This window comes from Asparagus officinalis, chromosome 1 (assembly GCF_001876935.1).
Source record: "Asparagus officinalis chromosome 1, Aspof.V1, whole genome shotgun sequence".
Classification (NCBI taxonomy): domain Eukaryota; kingdom Viridiplantae; phylum Streptophyta; class Magnoliopsida; order Asparagales; family Asparagaceae; genus Asparagus; species Asparagus officinalis.
In genome coordinates, this window is record NC_033794.1 from 32,476,918 (window position 1) to 32,504,256 (window position 27,339).

General features: G+C 41.4%; 1 protein-coding gene across 1 annotated transcript; it reads right to left on the bottom strand.

The window, feature by feature from the left end:
* On the bottom strand, positions 362-27,267 carry LOC109822519 (DNA mismatch repair protein MSH2). Its single transcript, XM_020388740.1, has 13 exons — positions 27,015-27,267; positions 26,870-26,919; positions 26,741-26,773; positions 25,033-26,106; positions 24,130-24,684; positions 23,945-24,055; positions 23,766-23,855; positions 23,600-23,671; positions 20,033-20,143; positions 19,145-19,271; positions 2,543-2,736; positions 2,304-2,453; positions 362-795 (listed from the first exon to the last, which is right to left on the bottom strand). Exons 1-13 carry the CDS (start codon positions 27,067-27,069, stop codon positions 583-585), a joined length of 2,835 nt encoding a protein of 944 aa, XP_020244329.1. The 5' UTR covers positions 27,070-27,267; the 3' UTR covers positions 362-582.

Below are 27,339 nucleotides of genomic sequence, written 5' to 3' on the forward strand. Positions count from 1 at the left end.
GCTTTCTTGCGATTCTGACAGGGGAAGATAGACAACTCGGCCATGTGATTAGATTGTGGTAGTTTGACTATTACAACTCTACGGTACATGAAACGCTCCAGGTGTCTTCTTCAGTTTAACTCTTTCAGTTGAAAACACGCTAATTGCATTCTTTCTGATCAGGTGACCAATATGAAGGGAATGTTAATAATAAAAAAAATATCTCATTCATTTCTTCTATTACGAGCATTGCTTTCAACATCCCTAAATTACTCTTAACTGAAAAAACAAACGTGAATAAATGTCGCGCCAAAAAGAATTTGCATCCCCTATATCTCTTGAAACACGGCACAAGGAAAATCTCATTGAACAAGGATACGTCTATAAGATCTAAAACGAAAATACTAAATATAAGCGCCTAAATGTTTTTATACAATGTTGAAAATCCTACTCTACATCATCGCAGAGTAGAATATGGCCCCTCGGCCACAAGCAGCAAAAACCAAGGCCAAAACAAAAGTTTGATCAACAGGATATACAAGAACCTGTCACTGAACTTAAATACACAATATACTGCATTAGCATTAAGAGTATTTATGGACATCAGAAGAACTTTTGGAGCCATGGATAGTTGTGAGCTGCATCAGTCTCTAGATCTTTTCTCAGTTTATGGGCATGTCGCATAGCCTCCTTCAAGTCAAACTGATTCCATGACATATCAGTAATCTCCCGTAGGAGACGATGAGCTCGATCTTGACCTTTGACCACCTCATCAGGACTGAATTCAGTTTTCCTCCTTTTATTGGATTGAACCTCCTACATTTGTCAAGGAAATCAAGATAGTTAAATATCTTGTTTGATTAAATCTGTCAAGTCTGGATCACGATGCACCTTAAAACTAATTACAGCAAGGCACATAATTAAAATATGACCTAATGTAATCTGACCAGACCTGGAATTGCTTTAGGTTATATATACCGCACCTGCTAATGGTGTATGTGCAGTTATGTGTACAGTTGTATGCACAGTAACTGGGCAAAGAAAAAACATGAATTGCTTTAAATCCTCAAAACGGACTCCCGCATATGGTGATCATTCAGAACAACTCCAATTTTTTCTGAGTCATTATCACACAGATCATAGAGAAACAGTTGAATTATTTAAGAATTATCAAGGTTCATAAAAAGGGGGGGAAGTTCAATGTTAATAGTGCACAAGAACACCAACTCTTTAAGTCGGAACAGATTTAAGACAATACAAAATACAAAAAAAGAAAAAAAAGAATATCCATTTACAAAAATATTTCAATAAATGGATCTTAATTAAACTTGGTGTTTACTCCTAACGAGTTACATTCTTAGCCTTTTATAGGATTATTATTATTATATACATATATATACACTTCCTATAAAACACAGTCACATATCTAGAAGTTCTTGATCAATATTATTGCAATAAATGGATCTCAATCATAAAGTTTGTATTTATAAGATTTGTGTACAAACTCCAATTGCCCTCTAAAGTTGCTAATTTGGAACTGACTCAAGCAAATACACGGAATAATTTCTATTCTCGAAAAATAGCCACGAGTAATACAAGCACTATAAGCCAATGTGCTAGTAGCCGGTGATACTTTACATGCCAAATGCAGTAAGAGTTCCACCATAATGGTTAGGATGAAAAGAATTTTGTATTGATTTGAGGCTTGGTGTGACTAAGTAGAGCTCCATAAGAGCTCTGTCAGAAACTGAGTTGTGGATGGTGAAGAAAACAAGTAACACTGAAGAGCTCTATGTCAGAAACTGATTTGTAAAATTTTCTTAAACAAAAAAACAAAAAATAAGTGAAAGAAATAGAATCATCAGGTTTTGAGATGAGTGTTTGTTTTCTTCAAAAATTGGTCATTCCCCACCACCACCTCCCAAAGAAAGCCCTGGATTTCCAGCAGGTTTTTTGACAATTTACTTCTCGTGATAAACACGATAATTGATGTAGTTTCTAAAACAAAAAAGGATGTCTGTTATACTCCATTGTTCATATTACTTGTTTTCTTCTACATCAACCATTTGTCTGGCCGAAACGCAAGATGAAGGTTCCTCACTCTTTTCAAAAAATAGCTACATACAATCTTACTCTTTAGTTTACAATATTCATAAAACCTAAATAATATGAACAGGAATTTGATATTTAAAGAAGTGGGATGTTAGGCATGTTACAGAAGTTCTCCAGTCCATAAAACTTAAATAATGTGAAGAGGAATTTGCAAACAAATAAAAACTGATAAAAAGATGTGATGAAGCTGGATCAGATCCTAAATTACTTACATCTTCCAGATCACCAGACATGTTAGGGATGTTAGAGAAGTCTTCCAATTCAGCAGCCTTACTTTTTGCTAAAGCAATAACTTCATCAGGAAAATTCGCAAATTCTGCTACATGAATGCCAAAACTTTGATCACAAGCACCTGGGTTAAGCTGTTAACTCACAGCAGAAAACAGAACATATAAAAACCACGAACTGTGTAAAGGCAACAGATACAAATTCTCATAAAAGAAGTATTTACCTTATAGAGCATTGTTAATTTGCGATTAGATGGATCTATGTGCGCCCCAACATGATAGTTAGACACTCCTTTGGTAGATATAGCATGAGATTCATCATTATGAGCTAATGCAGTCAGTTCATGGAAGTGAGTTGCAAACAATGTAGGAGCTTTTATCACTTCCACTAGGTGCTCACAAATAGCCCATGCTAAACCTGAAAACGAGGTAGGTAATGAGAGAAAAATCCTTGCTAAAACACAGTCAATGTGACAAGATTTCTCTCCGATAACTCACAAAATATACAGAGAATGGATGAAATGGTCAGCAGCAAACCTCTTATGCCACAGAAAGAAACTGACTCAAGCTCTTTCATGCTGCATAGGATTTGCCATCAAGTTTTAATAGGATTATGATAGACCAACATTTAAACTTCATCCCTTTTGAATGACGTCCATAAATATGAAACACATTATCAATCTTGAAAATACAAGCTCCATAATGCGATATAAAAGCACTATGTAACAGAGAAACCCATGGTTATACACTATCTGGTGCCATGTTGTATCAGCATTTCAGAAAAGCGTTTTGTTGTTTGAATATAATGCCTACTTTTTCAATATACCTATGCTATTTTAATAAACTTTATAATTTATAGTTTATGACTTTATGTGTTGGATTAAAAAAAAATTTAAGAGTTTGTGTGGCTTTGTGATTTGTGTAGATCATCAATCATACCTAAAAGTTTATATCCATTAAGAGAATATGAAATTCGGTAGTAGGAGGCATCTCATTCTCTTTTTTTGTTTGTAAGTAACTTAGAACAGCTTCTATTTTTGTTTTATCTTTTTAACATTTTTTATATTTTGAATTATGCCTATTTTTGAGTTATTACGAGTTCTTTTATATTTATTTTAAACCAAAAAAACGAACACATAACTCACGCTAGGTGTTATGCTATATACAGTTAGCTTTCGGGATTTCCAGAGTTACACTACATGCTATCTTTTATCTTAAACATTAGGCATAATTAATGCAATGTACCAAAGAATCTAAGATAACTGATTAGATCAGTTGAATATATGAACCATAATGTGCAAATCACTGTTGAAAACAACAATAACGCATAATGTAGTGCTCTACCTCCTGTTAAGGGTTAAAAAAATGTAAAAAAAAATGTAATGCATAACGTATGTTATTTTGTTTACTAATTATTTACATATTTTATAAGTACAATCTACTCATAGAGACTTTAATAATTAGTATTATTAAAATTTTCAAACATAACATCTCAATTAGGAACAAAATATTTTCTTACAATTTAATTTAAAAAAGTACAAAAGATATTCATAATAATTTTAAGAATTAGGAACTAATATCATTATACAAAAATATTTTAATAAAAATTCTTTAATTTAATACAACATTAATAGATTTACTAGGAAGTATCACAATCGGATACTCAAATATATAATCATAAACTTATAATTCATTCATAATTACATTCGTTTTAAAAGTCAAATTCATAATTTCAAAATCACATGATGATGTCAGTACAACAGGACATGAAAACTTAATAAGCATTTCATAAGTAATTACTTAACTACTTCAAGTTGTAAGAAAGTGATATACTCTCAAGTCTCTAGAACTTATATTGAAAAAACGCATGTTATATTGAAATAACGTAAGTTATATTGAATTAACGTAAGTTATATTGAAATAATGCATATTATATTGTAATAACGTAGAGTTATAATGTGTCTGCGGTAATTTATAAGGTTACATAACATTTAAGGCCTATTAGGTTACATACGCAACACAATGAGTTACAGTTTTTTGAAACAGTGGTACAAATATTTGCAAAGAGAGTGGAACTATAGTAACTGATCTTACATGGGCCATCTAACATAGGCCATATATATACTTCAGAATGACATTATCCAAAGATCACAAAGACCTTTGCAGTTGCATGCTTACTTCATCATGAAACCCCTCCAAATAGCGAGCAAGAGAAGATAATATGATTATTTCACGTGAGTTAAGAGGGACAGGTTTACTTGGGATAAGACAGGAGAGATGATTAAAAATTATCAACAGAAAGAATACGGTTAGAGAGATTTAGAGAAAGGAGTCTGTTAGAGAAATCAAGGGGTAGGGATAAGTTAAAAAGAGATCAAGAAAGGCAGACAGAAGTGTATTACTGCAACTTGCTTTTCTCTATTCTATAAAAATTGCTTATCTAATGTCTAATACATTGCTCAAGTGCCAGAATCATTTTAAATAGCTCAGAGGTTTTCTGATGCATTTTGTAATGCAAGGTTAACCAGGATATAATTAAGGGTTATTAGCAGATGAACACCATGTACTATAAAGATGTAACTACTTAACATTCTTGTTCTACTTTTTTGGCACGTACAACACCTTGGTTCTTGCAATATCATTATTATTTTGTAAGTCTTCAAACTCTCGTGGGAATCATGGCGGGGTTTTCTTAGCAACTGTCTAGCTCTGGCCATCATGTGATTTCCATGGAAGTTTAAAAGCTAAAGGAAACTATAACGATGTAAAGGCCAGTGGTTACCCGCTAATAAAATGGAACAGGGCTGATAAGGGGCAATACCCTCATAATACAAGAGGTGCATCTGCAAATAACCCCATAACGAGAGGGGCTATTTGTCAAGCCGCCCCTGCCCCTTTTCTTAACATTAGAGAAAAGGTGGCCCCACTCCTTTTGACGTTTGAGAAATCGGTGGCCGGTTTCTTTGAAAATGAAAAAAGGATGTGGGTCCCACAAATATATTATTATTAGTGGCAGGTCCCACTAATAATATTTTATTTATGCATAGTGTTTCTCAAACACTATAAATAGGGTCCTAAACTCTTAAGAAAATATCATCCCAGAAACAACTCCTCTTATAGAAGAGTAAGAGAGAAAACACAGAGAGAGTTTGTGAGAGTTCTTGGAGTGTATCTGATCAAGAGAGGGTATTCTCTTTGATCTATTATTTTGGGATATAAAAGAATTTGGCGTCGTCGTTGCATCGTGGAGTAGCTCCGAAAGAGTGAACCACGTATATCTGTGAGTACTGTGTTTAATATTGTGTCTTTATTTTGTGTATTACGTCTCCGTTCGAGGTGTTATTATCGGGGTGTAACCTAACAACTAGTATCAGAGCCTGACTTAGAGTATATATATTTGCTTATCGTATGCTCTGTGGCTGCCACTAAAGTGGATCCTCTACATCAGAAAATAAGTTAGATTTATTTACTCTTTTAAGGCATTGGACACTATTCACGTGTACGGTACTATTCACGAATACGATACTATTCACAAATACGGTTCGTGAAAGACGTAATCTTTCGCAATGGGATCTACAGTTGAAGATAACAGGCTTCGAATTGAGAAGTTCGGCGGCCAAAATTTTAGGTATTGGAGGATACAAATAGAAGACTATTTGTACCAGAAGGATCTCTTCCTACCCCTCCAAGGAGAGGCGGGGAAACCTGAGAAAATGGACGACGATAAGTGGAAGGTGCTCGATCGTAAAGCACTTGTTACCATCAGGCTCAACCTTCACCAGCATGTGACTTACAACGTCTCGCATGCGACCACCACCAAGGAGTTGATGGAGGCCTTGGAGGCGCTGTATGAGAAGCCGTCTGCTTCAAATAAGGTGTACGTGATGAAGAAGCTATTCAATCTGAAGATGCAGCAAGAAGCTCGCGTGGCGAACTTCTTGAATGAATTTCAGGCTGTTGTGCAACAGCTTGCTGCAGTAAATCTCAAGTTCGACAATGAGATCCAAGCTCTTCTGCTACTTTCTTGTCTACCAGATTCATAGGAGAATATGGTGATGACTGATGACGGTGAGCAACGCTAATGGTAATGACAAGATGAAGCTCGACACAGTGGTTGGGGCAATTCTGGATGAAGAATCTCGCCGTAAAGTCTCAGGAACTGAGGCCTCTAGCAATGGGAGTGCTCTGCATGTCGAGACACGAGGGCGTGTGCAGAAGAAGGGTAGGGGACAATGAGGCCAATCAAAATCCAGAGGGAAGTCTAAAGAGCCAAACCCGAATGGTTACGGTGAAGGGAAGTGCTTCAGATGCGGAAAGAAGTGTCACTTTGCACGGGACTGCAGAGTTTCTGTTCCAGCATCAGCAGGGGATGATCGGGCTGACGATGCAGCCAATCTCATGCACGAGACGGATTCGGATGCACTTCTCCTATCCTTAGAAGACAAAAGTGATGCGTAGGTCATCGACTCTGGCGCATCTTTCCATGCAACCTCACAACAAAAGCTGCTTTCATCGATCGTGAAGGAGTTAGGGATAGTTTATCTTGGCGACGATCAACTTTGTAAGGTTTTCGGAAAGAGAAATTGTACCCTCAAGATGGAGGGCGGGACCACCTTGATGCTGAATGATGTTCGACATGTACCGGATCTCAGGAGAAATCTTATATCAGTCGGGCAATTGACTGACTTCGGTTACAGAGTATCCTTCGAGCAGAGAAGCTGGAAGGTGTCTAAGGGTGCCCTGATGGTGGCACACGACAAACGCGAGGGGTCTCTCTACATCGCCAACGGGAAAATCGACCACTTGCTTGTCGTAGGACAAGCATCATCATCATCATTATCCGTCGACTGCATGACTTGGCATCGACGACTTGGCCACATGAGCGAGAAGGGGATGCAGATTATGGCCGCGGGAGAGAGGCTTCCGGATCTGAACAAAATCGATCTGACTTTCTGTGAGGACTGCATCCTAGGCAAACAAAAGAATGTGAGGTTCAATAAGATCGGACCGGCTCCAAAACTGCAGAAATTAGAGTTGGTGCACACCGACGTATGGGGACCTACGTAAGTCCCATCTATTGGCAACTCTATTTATTTTGTCACTTTTATTGATGATGCTACTAGAAAGCTGTGGGTGTTCTTCTTGAAGCACAAGTCAGATGTTTTCATCATATTCAAGAAGTGGCTTGCCTATGTGGAAAATGAAACAGGTAATAAGCTGAAGTGCCTAAAATCCGATAATGGAGGCGAGTATTACAGCCAGGAGTTCGAGAACTTATGCTCGTCCCATGGGATTCGGAGACTGAAGACCGTCCCAGACACACCTCAGCACAACAGAGTGGCGGAGCGTATGAATCGTACTATTTTGGAGAGCGCCAGAAGCATGAGGATCTATTCCGGATTGCTCAAGAGCTTTTGGGCTGAAACTGTCAATACTGCTGCATACTTGATCAACCGCGGGCCATCCACGGCTCTTAGTTATGGGATACCTGAAGAGGCTTGGACCGGAAAGAAGCTGAAGCTAGAACACTTACGAGGTTATGGGATACCTGAAGAGGCTTGGACCGGAAAGAAGCTGAAGCTAGAACACTTACGAGTATTTGGTTATGACGCCTATGTCATGACCAATCCTACAGATCGGTCAAAGCTTGATCCAAAGTCAAAGAAGCTCTCTTTCATCGGCTATGGAGGAGATGAGTATGGGCATCGTTTCTGGGATCACGATGTGCGCAAGGTGGTGCGTAGTCGTGACGTCGTGTTCCATGAGAATGCGGTGTACAAGACCAAAGAGGTGAGTGAGAGTCAGCTATCTCCCCCTCTTTTTTCAGATATTGCTGACAATGAGGACGACGGTGAGATACCAATCAGCATAGAAGACGGAGACCAAGAGAACATGCGGGATGCACAGCAGCAGGATCCAGCAGAGTTGCCGATCGCAATTCGCAAAGCTCCAAGAAATTCAAAGGTGCCAGAGGTACCTTTCCACCATGAATTATCTTCTCCTGACTGACAGTGGTGAGCCAGAGAGCTATGAGGAGGGTACCTTTCCACCATGAATTATCTTCTCCTGACTGACAGTGGTGAGCCAGAGAGCTATGAGGAGGTACATCAGACTGGCAAAGCTCGGGGCCAGTGGGACTCCGCCATGGAGGAAGAAATGAAGTCCTTGATGAAGAATGGGACTTGGGAGCTCGTAAAGCTTCCAAAAGGGAGAAAGACTCTTCACAATCGGTGGATTTATCGGGTCAATGGTGAAGTCAATGGACGGAGACGCTACAAGGCGATGCTTGTAGTGAAGGGCTATGAGCAGAAAGCAGAGATAGACTATTCTGACGTTTTCGCTCCCGTCGTCAAGTTGACCACGATCCGAACTGTGCTGAGCATTGTGACAGTTCAAGATCTCCATCTAGAACAGATGGATGTGAAGACAACATTCCTTCATGGAGATTTGGAGGAGATCTATATGCATCAACCAGTGGGCTTCGAGGAACGAGGCAGGGAGGGCCTCGTGTGTCGCCTGCTCAAGAACTTGTATGGTCTGAAGCAAGCTCCGCGACAGTGGTACATGAAGTTCGAGAACTTTATGGAGGAGAACGGTTTTCTCAAATGCGACACAGACCATTGCTGCTTCATCAAGAGATACAACGAATTCTATGTGATACTCTTGATTTATGTTGATGACATATTGATTGCAGGACCTGACTTGACCCGCATTGAGGAACTCAAGGGGCGTCTTTCCGAGTGCTTCGAGATGAAGAATCTGGGTCCAGCAAACCAGATTTTGGGAATGAGGATCATCAGAGAGAGATCAGCACGTAGACTGAGGTTGTCTCAGAAGGCCTACATTGAGAAGATTCTTAAAAAGTTCGGCATGGAGAAAGCTAAACCAGTGGGCTCGCCGTTTGCAAGTCATTTCAAGCTATCGAAGACCCAAGCACCAGAGACTGCTGAAGAGCATGAGTTCATGGCCAACATATCATATGCATCTGTCGTCGGGAGTTTCATGTATGCGATGATATGCATGAGGCCAAATATTACACAATGAGTGGGAGTTGTGAGCCGCTTCATGAGCAATCCAGGGAAATAATACTGGGGTGCGGTCAAGTGGCTTCTACGCTACTTGAGAAGCTAGTCCGACTGTTGTCTTGAGTATGGCGGGACAGATTTGCAGCTAGAGGGCTTTTGTGATGCAGACTACGCAGGGGATATAGACTCAAGAAGGAGCACGAGCGGCTACATCTTCATCTTGGGTGGTGGAGCGATAAGTTGGAGATCCAAGTTACAGGATACTGTGGCTTTGTCGACAACCGAAGCCGAGTACGTGTCTGCAGCAGAGGCAGCAAAGGAGTTGCTATGGTTGAAGGCTTTTCTTCTCGAGCTTGGAGTAAGCTTTGAGAAATACTTCATCCACTACGACAATCAGAGTGCCATGCACTTGTCAGAGAACGACGCATTCCATGCTCGGACCAAGCATGTTGACGTGAAGCACCATGCCATACGGAGATGGCAAAGCAGAAACGAGTTCAAGCTTGTGAAGATTGATACGAGGTACAATCCAGCCAATATGCTGACCAAGCCAGTTCCGCTCGAGAAGGTAAGGCTGTGTGCAGCCTCATATGGCCTCCGTTGAGAATGTTGAAGACTGTGCAAGACGCCAAAGATACATGACATCCGGATTATGCAACCATGAGTGGTGTGAAGATATGATTGATACTCAATCAAATCTTCAAGTGGGAGATTGTCAAGCCGCCCCTACCCCTTTTCTTGACATTTGAGAAAAGGTGGCCCTACTCCTTTTGACGTTTGAGAAATCGGTGGCCGGTTTCTCTGAAAATGAAAAAAAGGATGTGAGTCCCACAAATATATTATTATTAGTGATGGGTCCCACTAATAATATTTTATTTGTGCATGGTGTTTCCCAAACACTATAAATAGGACCATAAACTCTTAAGAAAATATCATCCCAGAAACAACTCCTCTTATAGAAGAGTAAAAGAGAAAACACAGAGAGAGTTTGTGAGAGTTCTTGAAGTGTATCTGATCAAGAGAGGGTGTTCTCTTTGATCTATTATTTTGGGATATAAAAGAATTTGGCGGCGGCGTTGCACCGTGGAGTAGCTCCGAAGGAGTGAACCACGTATATCTGTGAGTACTGTGTTTAATATTGTGCCCTTATTTTGTGTATTACGTCTCCGTTCGAGGTGTTATTATCGGGGTGTAACCTAACACTATTTGCAGTAATCCTTCAAAGGTCGAAGAGGTATGATCTTGCAAGCTCGGCCATGCTCAAATATCTCTAAACACTGTTTGCGGAAAAAGTCGCTGTATTCATTGCTGCATTCATTACAACTTCGATCGTTACAATGAAATAAAAAGGTAGTCTTTTTATAAGACCTTTACACAATGAAAACAAAAGAAATGCAACTCCTTTCAAACAAACGCAAGAGCTGTTTGTCATCTCTTGCTTGCGTGGGTCTTTGGCCTGTGACGGGGACGTTGATATCCGTGGACCACCGGGGCAATCAGATCTGTTCCGAGAAAATCGGGCAGAGCTTCGTCTATCCGCGGAGGGATATAGAAGCTGAACTTCGTCGATCCGCGTGAGATCTAGAAGCTATAAGCGTATACCTCGGCTAAAGCGAGGTAATAGCTCTTCTTAGTATTAACGCTAAAGGCTAATACTAAGGAAAAGAGAATGCGGGGAATGAAGAAGAAGGACTCCTTTGCCTCAGACAGGCTCGCTCACTCCTCGATCCGGCCAGGGGCTTCGCCGCTCTCTAGAAAATCCCCGACTCCCTTCCTCCGGCCAGGCTGCTTCGCCCGCTCCTCTCTGCGAATTTCCAAGCATCTCAAAGGCTAAAGCCTCTAGCATCTGAAATTTCTCTTCCAAAACCAAGGCAAAGCAGAATGGTCAGGCCCTAGGGGCCTATTTATAGGGAAAAACAAAGGGAGGGGTAGGGGCTGCTGTTGCAGGACACCCCCTTAGTGGCGGCGCTGGTCTCGGCCTCCAAAACCGAGACACCCCTTGGGGATGGTCTCGGCCATGCGCGAGACACCCCCTTGGGGGTGTCTCGGCCAAGGCCGAGACACCCCTTGGGTGTCTCGGCCATGGCCGAGACACCCTAGGGTGTCTTGGTTTTGCCAAGACACCCCTCGGGTGTTTCGAGCTTGCCGAGACTCCGTTTAGGTGTTTTGTTGGTTCCCCTGTATATTCTTCGTCCGGATTCGGATTTGAGTGATTCCGGGTGCGTTGGATGCGCGACGAAGAGTTTGACCCGCTCTGGTGATTGGATTATCTGTAGAGTGGTCGAGGCATGAAGGGCGTTGTCCTTTTTGTGAACAGTGCCGGGCTTCCCGATTGGTCCGGGTCTTCGTGATTCCGAAGTCCTATCCGCTCATGTAACTCGTCGATTCACTTCAGTCGTTCGTCGACGTCGATTAGGCTCATGTGGATTGGATGGTGACGTTCATCGTCGCTCGTTAACACTGAACCGGTTGTGGAGAACTATAGGCAATTTTTGATGCCTACAGATACCCCCTCCAAAGTGTTCCTGACTCGTTTCTTTTATAGAAGAGGCTGGAATACTTTGGATGTGATTGATCTGGCCTTCAGTCGGCGTAGTTAGCTTCAACTCTTGACTCTTTCGATTTTCGATCTATCCGATGCTTTGACGAATAGCCGAGGTTCTTCCGGCGCTGCGTTTATCGTCTGGCCGTCGTCGGAGTCTCGAGTCTGCAGCTGATGAATTGAGTTTGGCTCGTGTCATTGAGTTGACTTTGAACTACCTCCGCCACATTGTGCTGGCTTAGGGTTTCGGATCCCCGTGTGTTGGCTTTTTATCGCAACGCGTTGACCGGCGTTGACCTAGGGTTACGCGTTGACCGGCGTTGACCCTAGGGTTTTGAATCGTCGAACGTTGACTTTCGCTTGCAACGCGTTGACTGGCGTTGACCTAAGGTTACGCGTTGACCGGCGTCCACCCCTAGGGTTTGAATCGTCGAACGTTGACTTTTGTTGCAACGCGTTGCTTGGCGTTGACCTAGGGTTACGCGTTGACCGGCGTTGTCCCTAGGGTTTACAAATCGCCATTAACACAGTTTATACTCGTACGTTTGCTGGAGTATACACAGTTTAAGCTCTTAAGGTATTGGAGCATCGCGGTCCCGAATGTTGGGGTTGCAGGACCAACTGTTAAAGTTGATTCATCTGCATGTGTGGATTTTGTCCCGAATTTGTTGGGTGCTCGAGTCACGAGACCAACTAGGGGAGTTGATGCGTCAATGACTCGCAGTTATAGAATTTTTGGCAAATCCTCAGCCATCAACGGATTTGATTAGCCTTTACCGACTACCGTTTGAGTCGGGCTAGCATGCGGATTGTTTAAGTCCGTTCCGCATGTGACGTTGTGCTAAGAGAGTTAACGCTCTTAGTGCTACGATATTGAATACGTAGACTTCGTCTTTCTCACGGGAATAGACTACCCGGCGACGCGTGTTAGGCGTTGACTTTAGGATTTTTGGCTAATCCCCAGCCTTCAACGGATTTGATTAGCCTTTACCGACTACCGTTTGAGTCGGGCTAGCATGCGGATTGTTTAAGTCCGCTCCTATGTGACGTTTAAGCTAAAAGAGTTAACCCTTTTAGTGCTACGATATTGAATACGTAGACTTCGTCTTTCTCACGGGAATAGACTACCCGGCAACGCGTGTTAGGCGCTGACTTATCCTTACTTAGGATTCAGGATAAAATTCCCCGTGCGTGTGAGGCACGGATTATGGTGTTATTAATAACAACCTGCCACAATGTTGAATATGTGGTCTTTTGTCCTTTTTACGGTCAAAGACTAACCGGCCATGTGTGTTAGACATAGGCTTTGGGATTTTTGGCAAACCCCCAGCCATCAACGGGTTTGATGTGCCTTTACCGATTACCGTTTGAATCGGGCTAGCATGTGAATTATTAAAACCCGTTTCACATGTAACGTTGTGCTAAGAGAATTGCTTCTCTTAGACTTAATGCTATGATTTTGAATACATAGACTTCGTCTTTCTCACGGGAATAGACTACCCGGCAACGCGTGTTAGGCGTTGACTTATCCCTACTCAGGCTTCGGGATAAAATTCCCCGTGCATCGAGTGCCCGGATTTGACAATCGTGTCTTTTCTAAAAGCAAAGACAGATTGAGAAACGGGAGAGGAAGAATTTTATATTCTATCTCCCGGTGCTGAAGAGGAAGAATTTTATATTCTATCTTCGGCCGGAAAGGGAACTTGAGGTGGGATCCCCCACCCCCAGAATCCGGAATGATGAACTGGGAGTGGGTTCTCCACTCCGAGCATCGGAAAGGTCCGAGGAGAGGAAGAATTTTATATTCTATCTCCCGGTGCTGAAGAGGAAGAATTTTATATTCTATCTACAGCTGGAAAGGAAACTCGAGGTGGGATCTCCACCCCCAGAATCCGGAAGGATGAAACTAAGAGTGGGATCTCCACTCCGAGAATCGTAACAATTCGGATAACCCTAACTGTCGGAAGGTTTGATTACCTGAATTTGGAAGTGGACCTCTCGTTCATTGGGGGAATCGAGAGGAGATTTTGGCTGTGGCCCTAACTGTATGAATGTTTGACCAAGCAGGAGTTTGAGACGACCTAACTGTCGGAAGGTTTGATCGCTCGATTTGAAGGTGGACCTCTCGTTCATTGGAGGAATCGAGAGGGGATTTTGGCTTTGGCCCTAACTTTTATAGGTTTGACCAGAAAGCGAAGAGAGTGGAATACGGGTAGCAAAGAAAGTACCAACCCATATTACCACTCAAAGGGGGACTTTAATGTTAGGCGTTTAGGACCTAGCACGTTGAGTCTGAGAAACGCCAATGACTGGCAGATGGGAATGTTGGTGGGTCCACTGTCGTTTGATTTGATCAGCGGATGGTTTGGTGAGGAAAGATTAACCTATCAGAAGATTGGATCTCCTCTCACAAAAATAACTCATAAGAGTTAGAGAATAAGAAGAGACATTCTGACCTTCAGGGTTCGAACGTGAATTTCTTATTCACCAATTCCACAATGATTGGGTTATCCCTAAGAATACCCATGTGGTATTCTTCCGGGAACTTCCCGATGCATTGGATTATCCACCCTCAGCTTCTTTCTTGGAATGGGGCTTGACTTTGTTATCCGACCGGGTTATCCTTAAGAATATTAGCGTAATATCCTCCAGGAACTTCCCGTCAATGGTAGGAAATAGTTTAGACTCATATACCTATTGGAGTATCAGGGAGCAGTTTAACCTCTTATACCGGTAGGAGGAATGAGAAACAGTTTATACTCGTATACTCTTTGGAGTCGTAAGAAGCAGTTTATACTCTTATACTTATCGGAGTGATGAGAAGCAGTTTATACTCGTATACTCGTCGGAGTGTTGAGAAACAGTTTATACTCTTGTACTCTTTGGAGTATCAAGGAGCAGTTTATACTCTTATACTTGTCGGAGTTGTGAGAAGCAGTTTATACTCGTATACTCGTCGGAGTTTGAGAAGCAGTTTATACTCATATACTCGTCGGAGTGTTGAGAAACAGTTTATACTCTTGTACTCTTTGGAGTAATGCCGTTTTCAATTGGTTTACCCTAGCGTTATAACGCCGGCTTCAACCAAGGTCTGGATGCTATTCTTGAGAGCAAAGCAATCCTTGGTGGGATGGAGGATCCTCCTGTGGTACTCGCAGTACGTTGGATCCGCAGAATCGTCATCTTCCTCCTGATGCGTGATGGGCGGGAGTTTGATTTTGTTGTTTTCGAGAAGGGTCTCGAAGATAGCTGGAACGTCTTCGTCTTTGAACGAGTACTCGTTTTGGAGCTCCTTGTCCGAATTCTCTTGTTGTTCCCAGAACTGCTGTTGTGACGTTTGATTATCGTCAATAACCGTTGCAGGTACGTCCCCTTCATCATGAGGTGCGAGATCTGAATCCAGAGGATTAACCATCGGTTGGTTTCTCTCGACCTTTCGCCTTCTGATGAAGCGTTCAGCCTGTTCTCCTCGAGCCTTCAACTCTTTCCAGGTATTGAGCGGCTCTATTCCCATCACGTCCAAGATGTTAATGGACAAGTTGTTCTGACAAGTCTGCAAGAGGAATTCCTCCGTGACGGGATCCCTGCAGTTCATTGCCTGATTGCGGAAGCGTTTGATGAAGGTATCCACCGACTCTCCGCCTTTTTGTTTCTCGTCGAAGAGTGTCCTGATCGACACCTCGGTGTCATCATCGAAGAAATGGGCGAGAAACATGCCTTCCAAGTCCTCCCAGCTGTTGATGCTTCCGGGCTTGAGACGGCGGTACCAATCGAAGGCAGGCCCGCGAAGGGTGCCAACGAATGACCGAACCATCAAAGGCTCGTTGCCCGAGATCACCCCCAAGTGGGACTTGAAGTAGATCAGATGCTGAGTGGGCGAGCCCTTCCCGTTGAACGGCGTGAAGTTGATCAGGTTGAACTTCGCCGGATACGGGATCGAATCCCATTTTCTTGGGTAAGGACACGGAATACTGGTCCTCTTCACCTCTCGAGCAGACATTAGGGCTTCGATTTTTCTTTCGAGCTCCTTTATCTTTTTAGCCTCACCCATATCCTGTTTTGGATAAGTTTCGAGAGGAATCATACGGCCACCCCCAGTGTTGTCATTACTGGTGGGTCCACCCCTAGTGTTGTTATTTTTAGTGGGGCCACCCCCAGTATTCTTGGGCGGTGCGTCGGCCATGACGATTTCAACCACCTCCGGATTGCTGCCAACTGCGGCGTTCTGGATGCGATGGCTGGATTCCACTAGCTGATTTGACAAAGCTCGGATTCGTTGATCGTGCATTTGTCTCATCTCTTGCATAGCCACTTCCATTTCAAACTTGAAGATTTCCTTCTGCTTAGTCAGGGCCTCTTCAATGATTTTGGCTATCTGATCTGTATTGACCATGAGCACCTCTCGAGCTTGTCCTATGCTAGACGTTGTCTCGTCAGAAGCGAGAGCGGAATAGGAATCCGAGAGTTCATCATCGGCTTCATGGACTCCATGGTCGTTGTTATATCCGACGGCTTCTAGCTGAAGCTGAGCTATTCCCGAATCGACCCTGCTTCCTAGAGAGAAATTAGGGTCGGAACTACTTGAAATGATTGGGGAATTTCCTTTGTTGACCATGTTGATGGTAACTTCTAGGAGTTCATCATCTCGGTCAACCGATCCTCTTTGGTGTGAATGCCTTGATTTGGGCTTCATCATTCCATCGGAAATTCCCTCGAATATCGAAACCCTCTGTGGAGCGGTCTTGGGGCAGCTACAGGTTGATAATACTGCCCTGATAAATTTGGTACACGGACAGTGAGAATCCGCTTCCCGGGTGTTTCTCTTTCGAGATTCATCCGCAAGTAAACATTGCCTTGTTGGCTCTTACAGGAGTCTCACGTTTGGGATCACACCTTTGTGAGGGTGAAACATTAACGGGCTCCTGATTTTTTGTGTGCACCGCCGAGCTGGCCGTTGCAGAAATCGATTTGTTAGGAGATCGTGCACGACCCCCAGTCTGGATGTTGGCTCGAAGCTCCTTCAACGATCCCCAGCTTTCCTTGACAAGCGCTTTTCCTCGATTCTCGGGTAGAGCACCGATACGGTTGTTCAGAGGATTCCTAGACTTGGGAAAATCCACGCTACGGTGGGGCTTTACCGAAGGTTCGGGACCTGAAATTGACGAAGGTTGGAGAGCAATATTACCTGCTTTTACCTCAGGCGTTGTTTTGGCCTTCGCATCCAAACTCGTTCGGATCTCGACGATTTCTTAACGGCCTCTCCCTTTAGCATTTCTCGTGCTTTTTGGACCAGGGCTCGGGCATGCGCACGCAAGGCGCGGCGCTTCTGGATTCGCTCCTCGAGAGTAGAACGGGTTCTTTTGACATGAACCCATTTGTTTGTTTCTGCTTCGGAGGAGGGGCTGGTTGTTTGCCGTGGTTGCTCCTGGCGTTGCCTGGATTTTAGATCCACGTTATAGCGGATCCCATCCATTGGCTCCAAAGCCTCGGCCAGCTGACGAGCAAGACGTTGACGTCGTCTTTGTCGTGCTCTCTTTGATGATGCTGGAGCATCTTCAGAAGCCATCTCCTCGGCGGAAGAGGAGTCCGGATCTGCGATCTCGACCACGTTGGACGATGCGGGGACGTCACGTGGTGTAAGTGCAGAGGCGGCAACGGGGTCTTGGATTTTCGAACCGAAGGACCTGCAAACATTTATGAAAGAGGTTACCTTTCTGTACCCGTTTGGAGAGGCGGATCTGGAGGAGGAGGAAGAGAGGCCTTCTTTGAACCGTTGTTGATCGAGCTCGTGTTCTTCATTCACCCCGATCTTGAGTGCTGGTTGCGTCACGACGGCGTCGGTTGCGATGCCGTTGGCTCCCACTGTGGTCGCCAGCTTGTTTGCGGAAAAAGTTGCTGTATTCATTGCTGCATTCATTACAACTTCAATCGTTACAATGAAATAAAAAGATAGCCTTTTTATAAGACCGGTACACAATGAAAACAAAAGAAATACAACTCTTTTCAAACAAACGCAAGATCTGTTTGTCATCTCTTGCTTGCGTGGGTCTTTTGCCTGTGACGGGGATGTTGATATCCGTGGACCACCGGGGCACTCAGATCTGGTCCGGATAAATCGGACAGAGTTTCGTTGATCCGCGTGAGATCTAGAAACTTTCTGATCCGGATAAATCGGACAGAGCTTCGTTTAACGCTAAAGGCTAATACTAAGGCTCGGACGGGTGATGAAGGCTCTGATCAAGACCTCTCCTCCTCTTGTTGAAGCACACGGGCACTCTTCACTGCAGCAGGGCTTCGCCAAGGCTCTCCAAAAATCCTCCCTCAAAAGCAAGGCCCAAGGGGGCTATTTATAGGCTCTAGGAGTAGGTAAGGGGGGTCTAGGGGGGTCCAAAAGGTGCGGACACCCCCCGAGACACCCTAGGGTGTCTCGGCTTGGCCGAGACCCCCCTGGGGTGTCTAGGTTTTTCCTAGACACCCCCGGGGTATTTCGGCGTGCCGGGACTCCGTTTAGGTGTTTCAGTTGTTTCCCCTGTAGATTCTTCGTCCGTACTCGGATTTGAGTGATTCCGGGTGCGTTGGATGCTTGACGAAGAGTTCGATCCGCTCTGGTGGTTGGATTATTTGTAGAGTGGTCGAGGTATGAAGGGCGTTGTCCTTTTTGTGAACAGTGCTGGGTTCCCCGATTGGTCCGGGTCTTCGTGGTTCCGAAGTCCTATCCGCTCATGTAGCTCGTCGATTCACTTCAGTCGTTCGTCGACGTCGATTAGGCTAATGTGGATCGGATGGGGATGTTCATCGTCGCTCGTTAACACTGAACCGTTTGTGGAGACCTATAGGCAATTTTCGATGCCTACAAACACCATAATTTGAGCAGCAACATTCACATTTCAACTCAAAAGAGAAAGACAGTTCATCCAGATCACCTTTGATTATTTAACTTAGCACAGACACTTAACTGTTCATCGTCGCTCGTTAACACTGAACCGTTTGTGGAGACCTATAGGCAATTTTCGATGCCTACAAACACCATAATTTGAGCAGCAACATTCACATTTCAACTCAAAAGAGAAAGACAGTTCATCCAGATCACCTTTGATTATTTAACTTAGCACAGACACTTAACAAGTTCTGTAAAGAGATGACCTTCCGTCTTACTAAGAACACAGAACAAATACGATTACATTGCAAGAAGTTAGTCAAACTTATACAATTAACTAACTCATCAATTGACTAAAATAAGATAAGATTGCAGAACAAACCAAATCCATCGTAGGTAGATGTACCACGGCCCAGCTCATCGATTATTACCAGCGACTTCTCAGTGGCGCCTTTCAAGATGGATGCAGTTTCAAGCATTTCTTGCATGAAGGTAGAAACCCCACGAAGCTGTACGACAAAATTAAGAAATGCAATAAGCCATACTACAAAATAGAGATAATAAAAATGACAGTGAAACATGCATAAAGGTGTGCCTCCAAAGGTACCAAAGGGTAACTACTATTTTGGTCTTTGATGGGCATGAGATTGCAGGGTTGCCTTCCCCTTCTGCCTTTTTAAACATTGCTCATCCCAAATAAAGATGAACATGGTCGTATTGTCTTACAGTAATATCAAGCATCATTTGCTTGTCCATTTCACAAGCTAGATGACGAAATTTCTCCTTCGTCTCTATATTTTGAAACGGGAAAATGTGTTGTTTCCAGCGAGACTTTGAACACCCTATCCACTTTTTCTCTTGTGGATATCTTCTGACAATTGAAGAGTACATCAAGATATAATTATTCTTACTTGCCAAGCTCTATAAATAAGATGACCAGTGATTGTGTAGGTTTGTGCTAATAGCTTGCTCGCACAAATAGAATGCTCTTTAAGCACTGTATGAGTAAAGCTTGTATGGTAATACTTTATCATGAGTCAGGTAGCCAATTAAATTTGACACTGAATATTATTTTCAAACTAATTCCATATCCAATAGTTTGCATAATCATAAAGATTATATGGCAAAATCACACTGTAAAAATTACTCAAATTTTATGCATTTTAAAACTAAATAAGCTAACAATTTATAATTAGTTCTCTACAGCTTGACGATACATAACCATGGGACCAGAGTTTGAAGCAAGCACTATCTTTTGAGCAAAACTCACTTGGCAATCCCCAGCCCCAACACGAGCGAATATGCAATCACGAATGCTAATGCTTGCCCTATCAGAAGGAACAAAGCAACCAACTTGTGCCATCAACACATTCGCGCCAACCTGCCATGTATACAATAATGTGAAAAGACACCTTAAGGACAATCATTTACTTCATAAATAATGAGGAAATGATGGAGAACAGAGGACAACTTCTCAACCAAAAAGGATAGCCTCTTTTTTTCTTCCTTTTTAACATAACTGATAAGTATGCGTGCATATGAGTCCTCTGATATCTCAGAATTCCGTTTTAAGTATTTGCTGTAACATCCCAAATTTTCCAGTAGCTTATCTATTTACAAAATTCCATTTTTTGGCTACTTGAACAAAATGTTAGGGGATTAAAAATGATTAGTGAACTAAAGTACATTTTTTAATGTAAGTGCAAATATTATTCTTATTTTGTGTCCTTGTGACATAGTGCCTTTGACAGGTTTATTTTACATTAACGCCTCCTCTTTTGCAAAGCTACATAAACAAGTATACCAATATAGGCTCTTGGCTAGCTACAGAGATTCATACATCTAAGCTTCAAAAGAGATAAGCTCAAAGGTAAAAAACTAAAAATTCTCTAACAAGCTAGATGTCATTTAAAAAAATGCTTCAGGACAAGGGACAAGGGCTCAAAGGAATAATTACCACCTAATTGGTCTCGCTAAGTGGCTAATTGGTTTTGAGACAAGTGCTAGCATGAGTCATTTGTAGGAAGCATGTGTGTCATCTTGCTAGAAGATTTAGCGCATAAGGAAATTAGCCAAAAGACCATTAATACCAGCATGTGGATGGATGTTGAAGAGCTAATGGATACTGTTACGAACAAGCTAGGGAAACAAAGAAAGAAAGAAAATTTGATGGAGCACTAGGGGATTAAAGGATTCTTGTCAAGACAAATCTTAGAGAAGGATTTTTATGTCAACTACAAAAGATTCAAGAACAAGCAAAGGTCAGCCTTTTGATCTTAAGGAATTTCATTGATTATATAAATTATATGTTAAAATTGTTATGAAAACTTTCAAATAGGAAAAGGAGAGAAAAGGATATTCCTAAGTGATCATATTAAGGTGAATATTTAAACTCTGAATGTGAAGATATAGAAATAGAAGTTTTGGTCGAGATCAACGATCATGTTGTATTCAAGTGAATTAGGCTCAAAACTCCTTAATGTAAATAACTAGGAACCTACCAAGACCACTGTTTAAAACATAGTTGTATGAAGGACCTGATAATAGCAGCAAACCCTTCTCCTGGACCAAATTTGGTTTGCAGCAACTTTAGATTGGCTGCAAAATCAGTTTGATGTAAACTTCCCTCACACAGAAATTGATGCGCAGCTGTCGAAAAATCACCATAACTTTTATTCCACACACCGGATTGATGTATCTGTTGCAGAATCTTAAACTTAACCTATAGACCTACAAGTCTATATAAAGAATTATAGGTTTGGAGTTCATTTGTAGCCTGAAATAGTCCCACAAACTGACTGAAATGATAACGTCCTGCACCCAGAATTCTGTACACGGCTGTGTTGTGAGAGGTATAACTCCCTATACAGAGGTCCAAATTACATGGAACTTGCTTCAGTGCAAAGTAGACTTATAGATCTTTCTTACAGTAAAATGTACTTGTGTTATTCTGATGTTTACTGTAGGAAAAAGCCATCCGAGATGACAGAATAGGAGCCATCCAAGATGACTGAATGGGAAATCACAAACCCCCTATCCTCATGCCTTACATGCCTTAGTCTTGAACACGTTTCAATTGATATCACTGACCCTGTAGGCCACAAACAAGTCCAGACCTATAACAGCTGAGGCATACCTGTGCAATATTTGATTTTGGAAGAAATTGATTTTAAATAGCATTCTAAGTACAACTGTTAGTCACAAAATGGGATGTCCCAACTGGAAATAGTCTAGTCGATTATCCTCTGTGTATGATAGAAGGATAAAGGTAACCGTGAAAGGCTAATGTCAATATATTATATGATTATGAAGGATCTTGGGGTATCGGACATAGCAATCAGATTGTGAGATTTGCTTGGTCATTCAGTAGGTAACACCTCCCTTGTTTTTCACTCATTCTCTTGGATTTTCATATGCAGCCTTGTGCTTTGAATATGATCTTATGAATGTCTAAGTCTGAATGCTATTGATCAATATCCTATACTTATGGACAATTTTCCTTTCGAATGATTATTAGTATTTGTCAATATCATTTGATAACATCTCACTATGACATTGGGGTCCATACAATTGTTGTCGATGTATCTTACTTTCATGCTCTATTCGGTAGACCAGTGTCCTGCGTGAAGCGAACTTCACCGGTGGTTTATAATTGAAGGCATGCATGTGATATAGTCCCATGATTAGGAACAACGCATAATCCTGCAAAGAGAGCATGGTTGTTGATTGATTGTTATTTTCATATTTCCATCCTCATATTTGAATATTTTACCATCTCTCTATATTTGATCACACCGATGATGCATCCCAAATTTTCTAGGAAGTTACCCGCTGATCCTTTCGCTCACCACCTTTTGTGTGGCTGCATTTGTTCGCAAGGAGGTACCAGAGAAAAGATAAGATAATGGTCAACCATGGGGTCACTAGGCAGAACATGTTCAAATGATTTCCCAGAGTGTTTTGCAAATTGTAGCAACAGATCTTATGGCTATCTAGGAGTTAAGCATTCCCCTAGCAACTCTCTGCTATAAAGGTATTCTACATAGACTCTGCTGTCAACTTAATAAGATTTTGGGAGTTACCATGTCAATAGTATGCACTTAATTTCTGAGAATCAATATATGTTCACGATATGGTAATTTGGATTAGGATTGATTATACAGGTTTAAGCCTCAATTGTACAGCTGTGTCATGCTGGAATTTTATAAATATTTGGGAATTTTGTTAAACTTTTAGGTCTTTTCTTGGTTGGGATGTTACATACCCACTTGAAGCTTTGACAAACTAGTTCTCTGTAGTCTGTCATTTTAAAAAGGCTTATTTTTCTCTTCAAGTAACATGTGTCCTATATTTACCTCACCTTTCATTATGAAGTTCGCAAATAATGACACCAAAGCATACCACATTGACCTCAGGGTTATATGAGACTTATCATGGAATAAATAAAAACAATATCCACTTCCTATGCTCAAAGCTCCAAGTGCATGAAATTTGCCATCTAGCAGCTACATTGAGAATTATCCAGATGATCGACGTATATAGAAAAAAAAAATTAACTACGTATTTAAACACCTGTTTTAATATATGACTAATTTTATCGTCATATTGGCTATTAATGTGCAGCTGTATTAGTACAGCATACAGCATAGAATAATCCGAGAGTAGCACTGTGTAGAAGGAACAAACATAAGAAAACACAGACAGTTAAAACCTTGTCAATCCTTCTTCCAAATATCAAGACTGAAACGTGTGATCAACACCATACACACTTGAAACTTCATCATATTAATAGAGATTGATGTGTCAATCAATGCTTTTGTCACAAACACATACATACCTGTCGTATAAAGGTGGATTTACCACCCATGTTAGGACCAGTGATAATCTGAAACCAACTCTTCCCACGCACCTAAACGGTAGAAGATATCAAGGGAGAAGACTAAGAATAATCTTCATTTTTCGGCGAAGATCATCTTTGAAAAGAAAAATTACATAGTACTTACTAAAGAACAATCATTAGGTATGAAATTGACTCCGTCCTGAGCCTCAACACAAGGATGTCGACTACCTTCTAGGATAATATCTCCTTTATCCTGTAATCAAACTCCGTAACTTAGATATAGTAAACTACTTAATATCATTACAAATCAATAAATACCAAAAAATATTTAAAAAAACTTACCGAAGGTGTAATATCTGGCCTTATGTATGGAATTGGACAACTTGTAGCAAGATCAGCAAAACTCAGTAACACATCAAGCTCAGAAAGAATAACAGCACAAGTCTCAAAGACCTAAGAGATTGTACTATTATTAATTTCCCATGCAGAAAAAAATTCATCTGAAAAAAAACTTGTGTTTCATATACCTCAGAAAAGGAAGCAGCAGTCTTAACTACTCGGCAAACTATATCTTTTTGTACTCTTGTATACTCATTCAGAATTTTCTGGTATTCATCTCCCAACTTTTTAAGCTTGGAATTGGTGAATTTCACCCCATCCTTACGAGTTTCCAGAACAATGAAATGGGTAGTGAGCTTTTTCCTCACTTTCTGCTCCTCTTTCTTCGTGATCCTGAGGACATGTCCAAATTGGGTACCTTTCTCCAACTTCAGAGCCTTATCAATAGACACATCCAGATCATTTGCTATTTGTTTGTGCAATTTGTGTATTTGTTCCTCAACCGTATTAAGTTCATCTCTCAGTGCAACTAAGTTGGAATCATAACTTGGTGATATCATGTATTCTCCGTTCTCAAGTTGATCAAGGTCTACCGCAACCTCGACAAGAGCTATAAATTTTCTCACTTTATTCTCATCCATCAAATCTTCCAGCGGCTCCAAATATTTTCTTCTTATCAGTGGTGAATATTGGCCTTCATAACACTCAAGAACACCTTTAATATGTGGAAGTCTAATGCATGACTGGATCAAAAGAGGTGATAAAATGTCAGAAATAAATGATATTTTCAATCAAAAAAACACTTGCGACTTAAAAAAATTTAGCGACTAATAAAAACATATGCATGGCAAAAGTAGATCTTTAAATAATATACATGCAAACATGAATGGAGCAGTTGCCCAAAATCAAGTTACATTTTCCATGTCTGTACATTTTGAATAGCATATATGAGCTAGTAAAGAAAAGAAACTGAGAACATGATATAAATATCAGAAAACTAGAAAATTGGTTGTTATATTTAGGTCATTCTAGCAGCCAACTGGCAAGAAAGCTTTATGACATTAATGAAATGAAAGCAAGGTGGAGATCACCTGATAAAGCTTTATGACTGGCAGCAAGCTAGGAGTTCGTTTCTTCAGACTATTCATCAATCGCTCTATGTCTGAAATTCTTTTCAAGTGTAGCCTCAGACCCTGGCGAAGTTCTGCATCATCCACAAATGCCTGAACAAGATCCAGTCTACAATTGATTTCTTCTACATCCAACAAAGGTTGTTTGAGCCACCTATTTAGCAATCGTTTGCCCATACCAGCTGTGCAGGTTCTGTTCATCAAACCAAACAAGCTAAAATTTTTGTTTGCATCTGTTTTGCTCTCCAAAACATTCAATGCCCTCATAGCTGCAGAATCCAATCTCATATAACTATACAGATTGTACTTGTGGATGGTATAACTTCCATAGTTGCTGTCATCTGCAAGTAATTCCACATATGACAATAATGCCCCCAGGGCACCCAATGCACATTCAAATTCAGAAAGTAAATCTCGAACCGGTTCAATCGGACCCCTTATGATCCTGCCAAGGTCCTGTACCAGATCTCTTGACTTGAACTCTGATTTCTTCCTCTCAGTCACGAGAACACCACATCTAGTCAGTGCATTACAAAGAGATTCCAATTCAATTGATTTTCCACTTTCTATAGGTAAGAGGCATTCCTTGCATCCAAGAGCAACCAAAACAGATTCCACATTTGTAAACTGGCTATCATCAAGAAATTCTGCCAGGCCCAATCTTTTATTTGTCAAATCCACAAAACCCAGTCCAACTGTATACTGATTATCCCGAAAGTTTGGAAATAGCGCAATTGTCACTGGCGAGTCCTGCATGTCAGTGTTGGCAAACAAAACATCTTCAAAGCAACCAATATTGCCAGGAGTCCCAGTTTTAGTCAACGTCCACTTGGAGCCACTTCCTTCATAAACCTCCATAGTATGATCTGTTCTCTCAAGCAAGATATCACGAGCTATTGTTTCAAACATATTTTTACTTACACTTACACTAGAAATTCCATCTGGACCACTACCCAGTTGTCGCAGAGCAGATGTTGTGTGATAATATGTCTTTGCAATGAAAGTGGCATTTTCACCGTGAGCAGTATAATAATCCTGACCAAGAGGTGCAACATCGACTAATATGAGGTTGATAATCAAATAAACAGAAGCCCAACACTTTCAATTATGTGAAAAGGTTTAGAAGCATCAATTATCAGGAAAATCGGGACCTAATGACCATTTCCACATATTAATTGAATGATGATTAACATCTGAAAACCCAGATGTTGGTCACATACTTGCTTCAGTAATTCACCCCCTCAAGTATAACTAAAATACAAACTATTTTTATTAACATCCATGCATATAAATGCGTTTTAAATTTAAAGAAATGTTATTTTTTCCTCTGTAATCTGCGTGTTCCAGTGATGGAAAAGAGAGAAGTTTAAGTTAGTCACCCACTCATCTCCTGTATTTAATTTTTATTAATCATACGACTAATATATTTTACTTTGTTTTTTTTTCACTTCAGTTACACATGAGCTTCCACGCATCAAGCAATTAGCATATATAATAAAAAGTTTTAATTGAATTGCCTGACATAGAATGCCAGCACAAGAAACGGCAACATACTTACAAAACAATACCATTAATCAAAATAATAAGTTCGAAACTGAGGGAAATACGTAATAGAAACCCAAATCATCAAAACTAAAACCCAGAAATAAAGTTAGAGATAAACACTCACCCGGCGATCAAAGAAACGAACAGCCCTTGCATCCTACAAACATTTAAACCAAAAAAAATAAGCACCTTTTTAGGGTCAGGGAACAGATTATTAGCAGATAAATAAAAGATCATTCAAAAGTTTACTAACGCGGGGTAGGGTTTTGAAGAACGATATGAAACCCTGCGCTTGCTTTGCATCTGGACAAAAGAGGGAAAATAAATTATCGGACTGGAAAAGGAAAAAAAATCCGCTAAAAATGAGGGGCTTTGGGGTAGACTCTATGTTTTTTGACCTAATTTGAGCTCCGGTAGCTTGAATTGTTCCTCCGATGAGAAGTCCCCCTCCATTTTTACCGTGATTTGAGAGAAGAAATAGAAAATGTGGGGTAATTTAGAGGTTCGGGGATTTGAGTAACAATTTTTTTGCGCTTTGTTGGCTGATTTTATTCGGGGGTTGATTGGGGAGCTTGGCGGCAGGTGGCGGGAGAGGCGTATCGTTGGCGGGAAAGCAAAATTAGGGGTCTGGGATTCGGGAACGAAACCGGTGCGACCTTCACTTCCCTCTTTTCCTGGGGAAAAAATTGTGTCGTAGCCCCAAATTTGAAAAGTCAATGCGTC

Coding starts and splice junctions, on each gene's coding strand:
- LOC109822519 (XM_020388740.1), bottom strand. CDS start 27,069: ATGGAGGGGGACTTCTCATCGGAGGAACAATTCAAGCTACCGGAGCTC. Junction 26,774..26,869: donor TCTTCAAAACCCTACCCCGC/GTTAGTAAACTT, acceptor AAATGTTTGTAG/GATGCAAGGGCTGTTCGTTT. Junction 24,685..25,032: donor CAGTCATAAAGCTTTATCAG/GTGATCTCCACC, acceptor CTTTTGATCCAG/TCATGCATTAGACTTCCACA.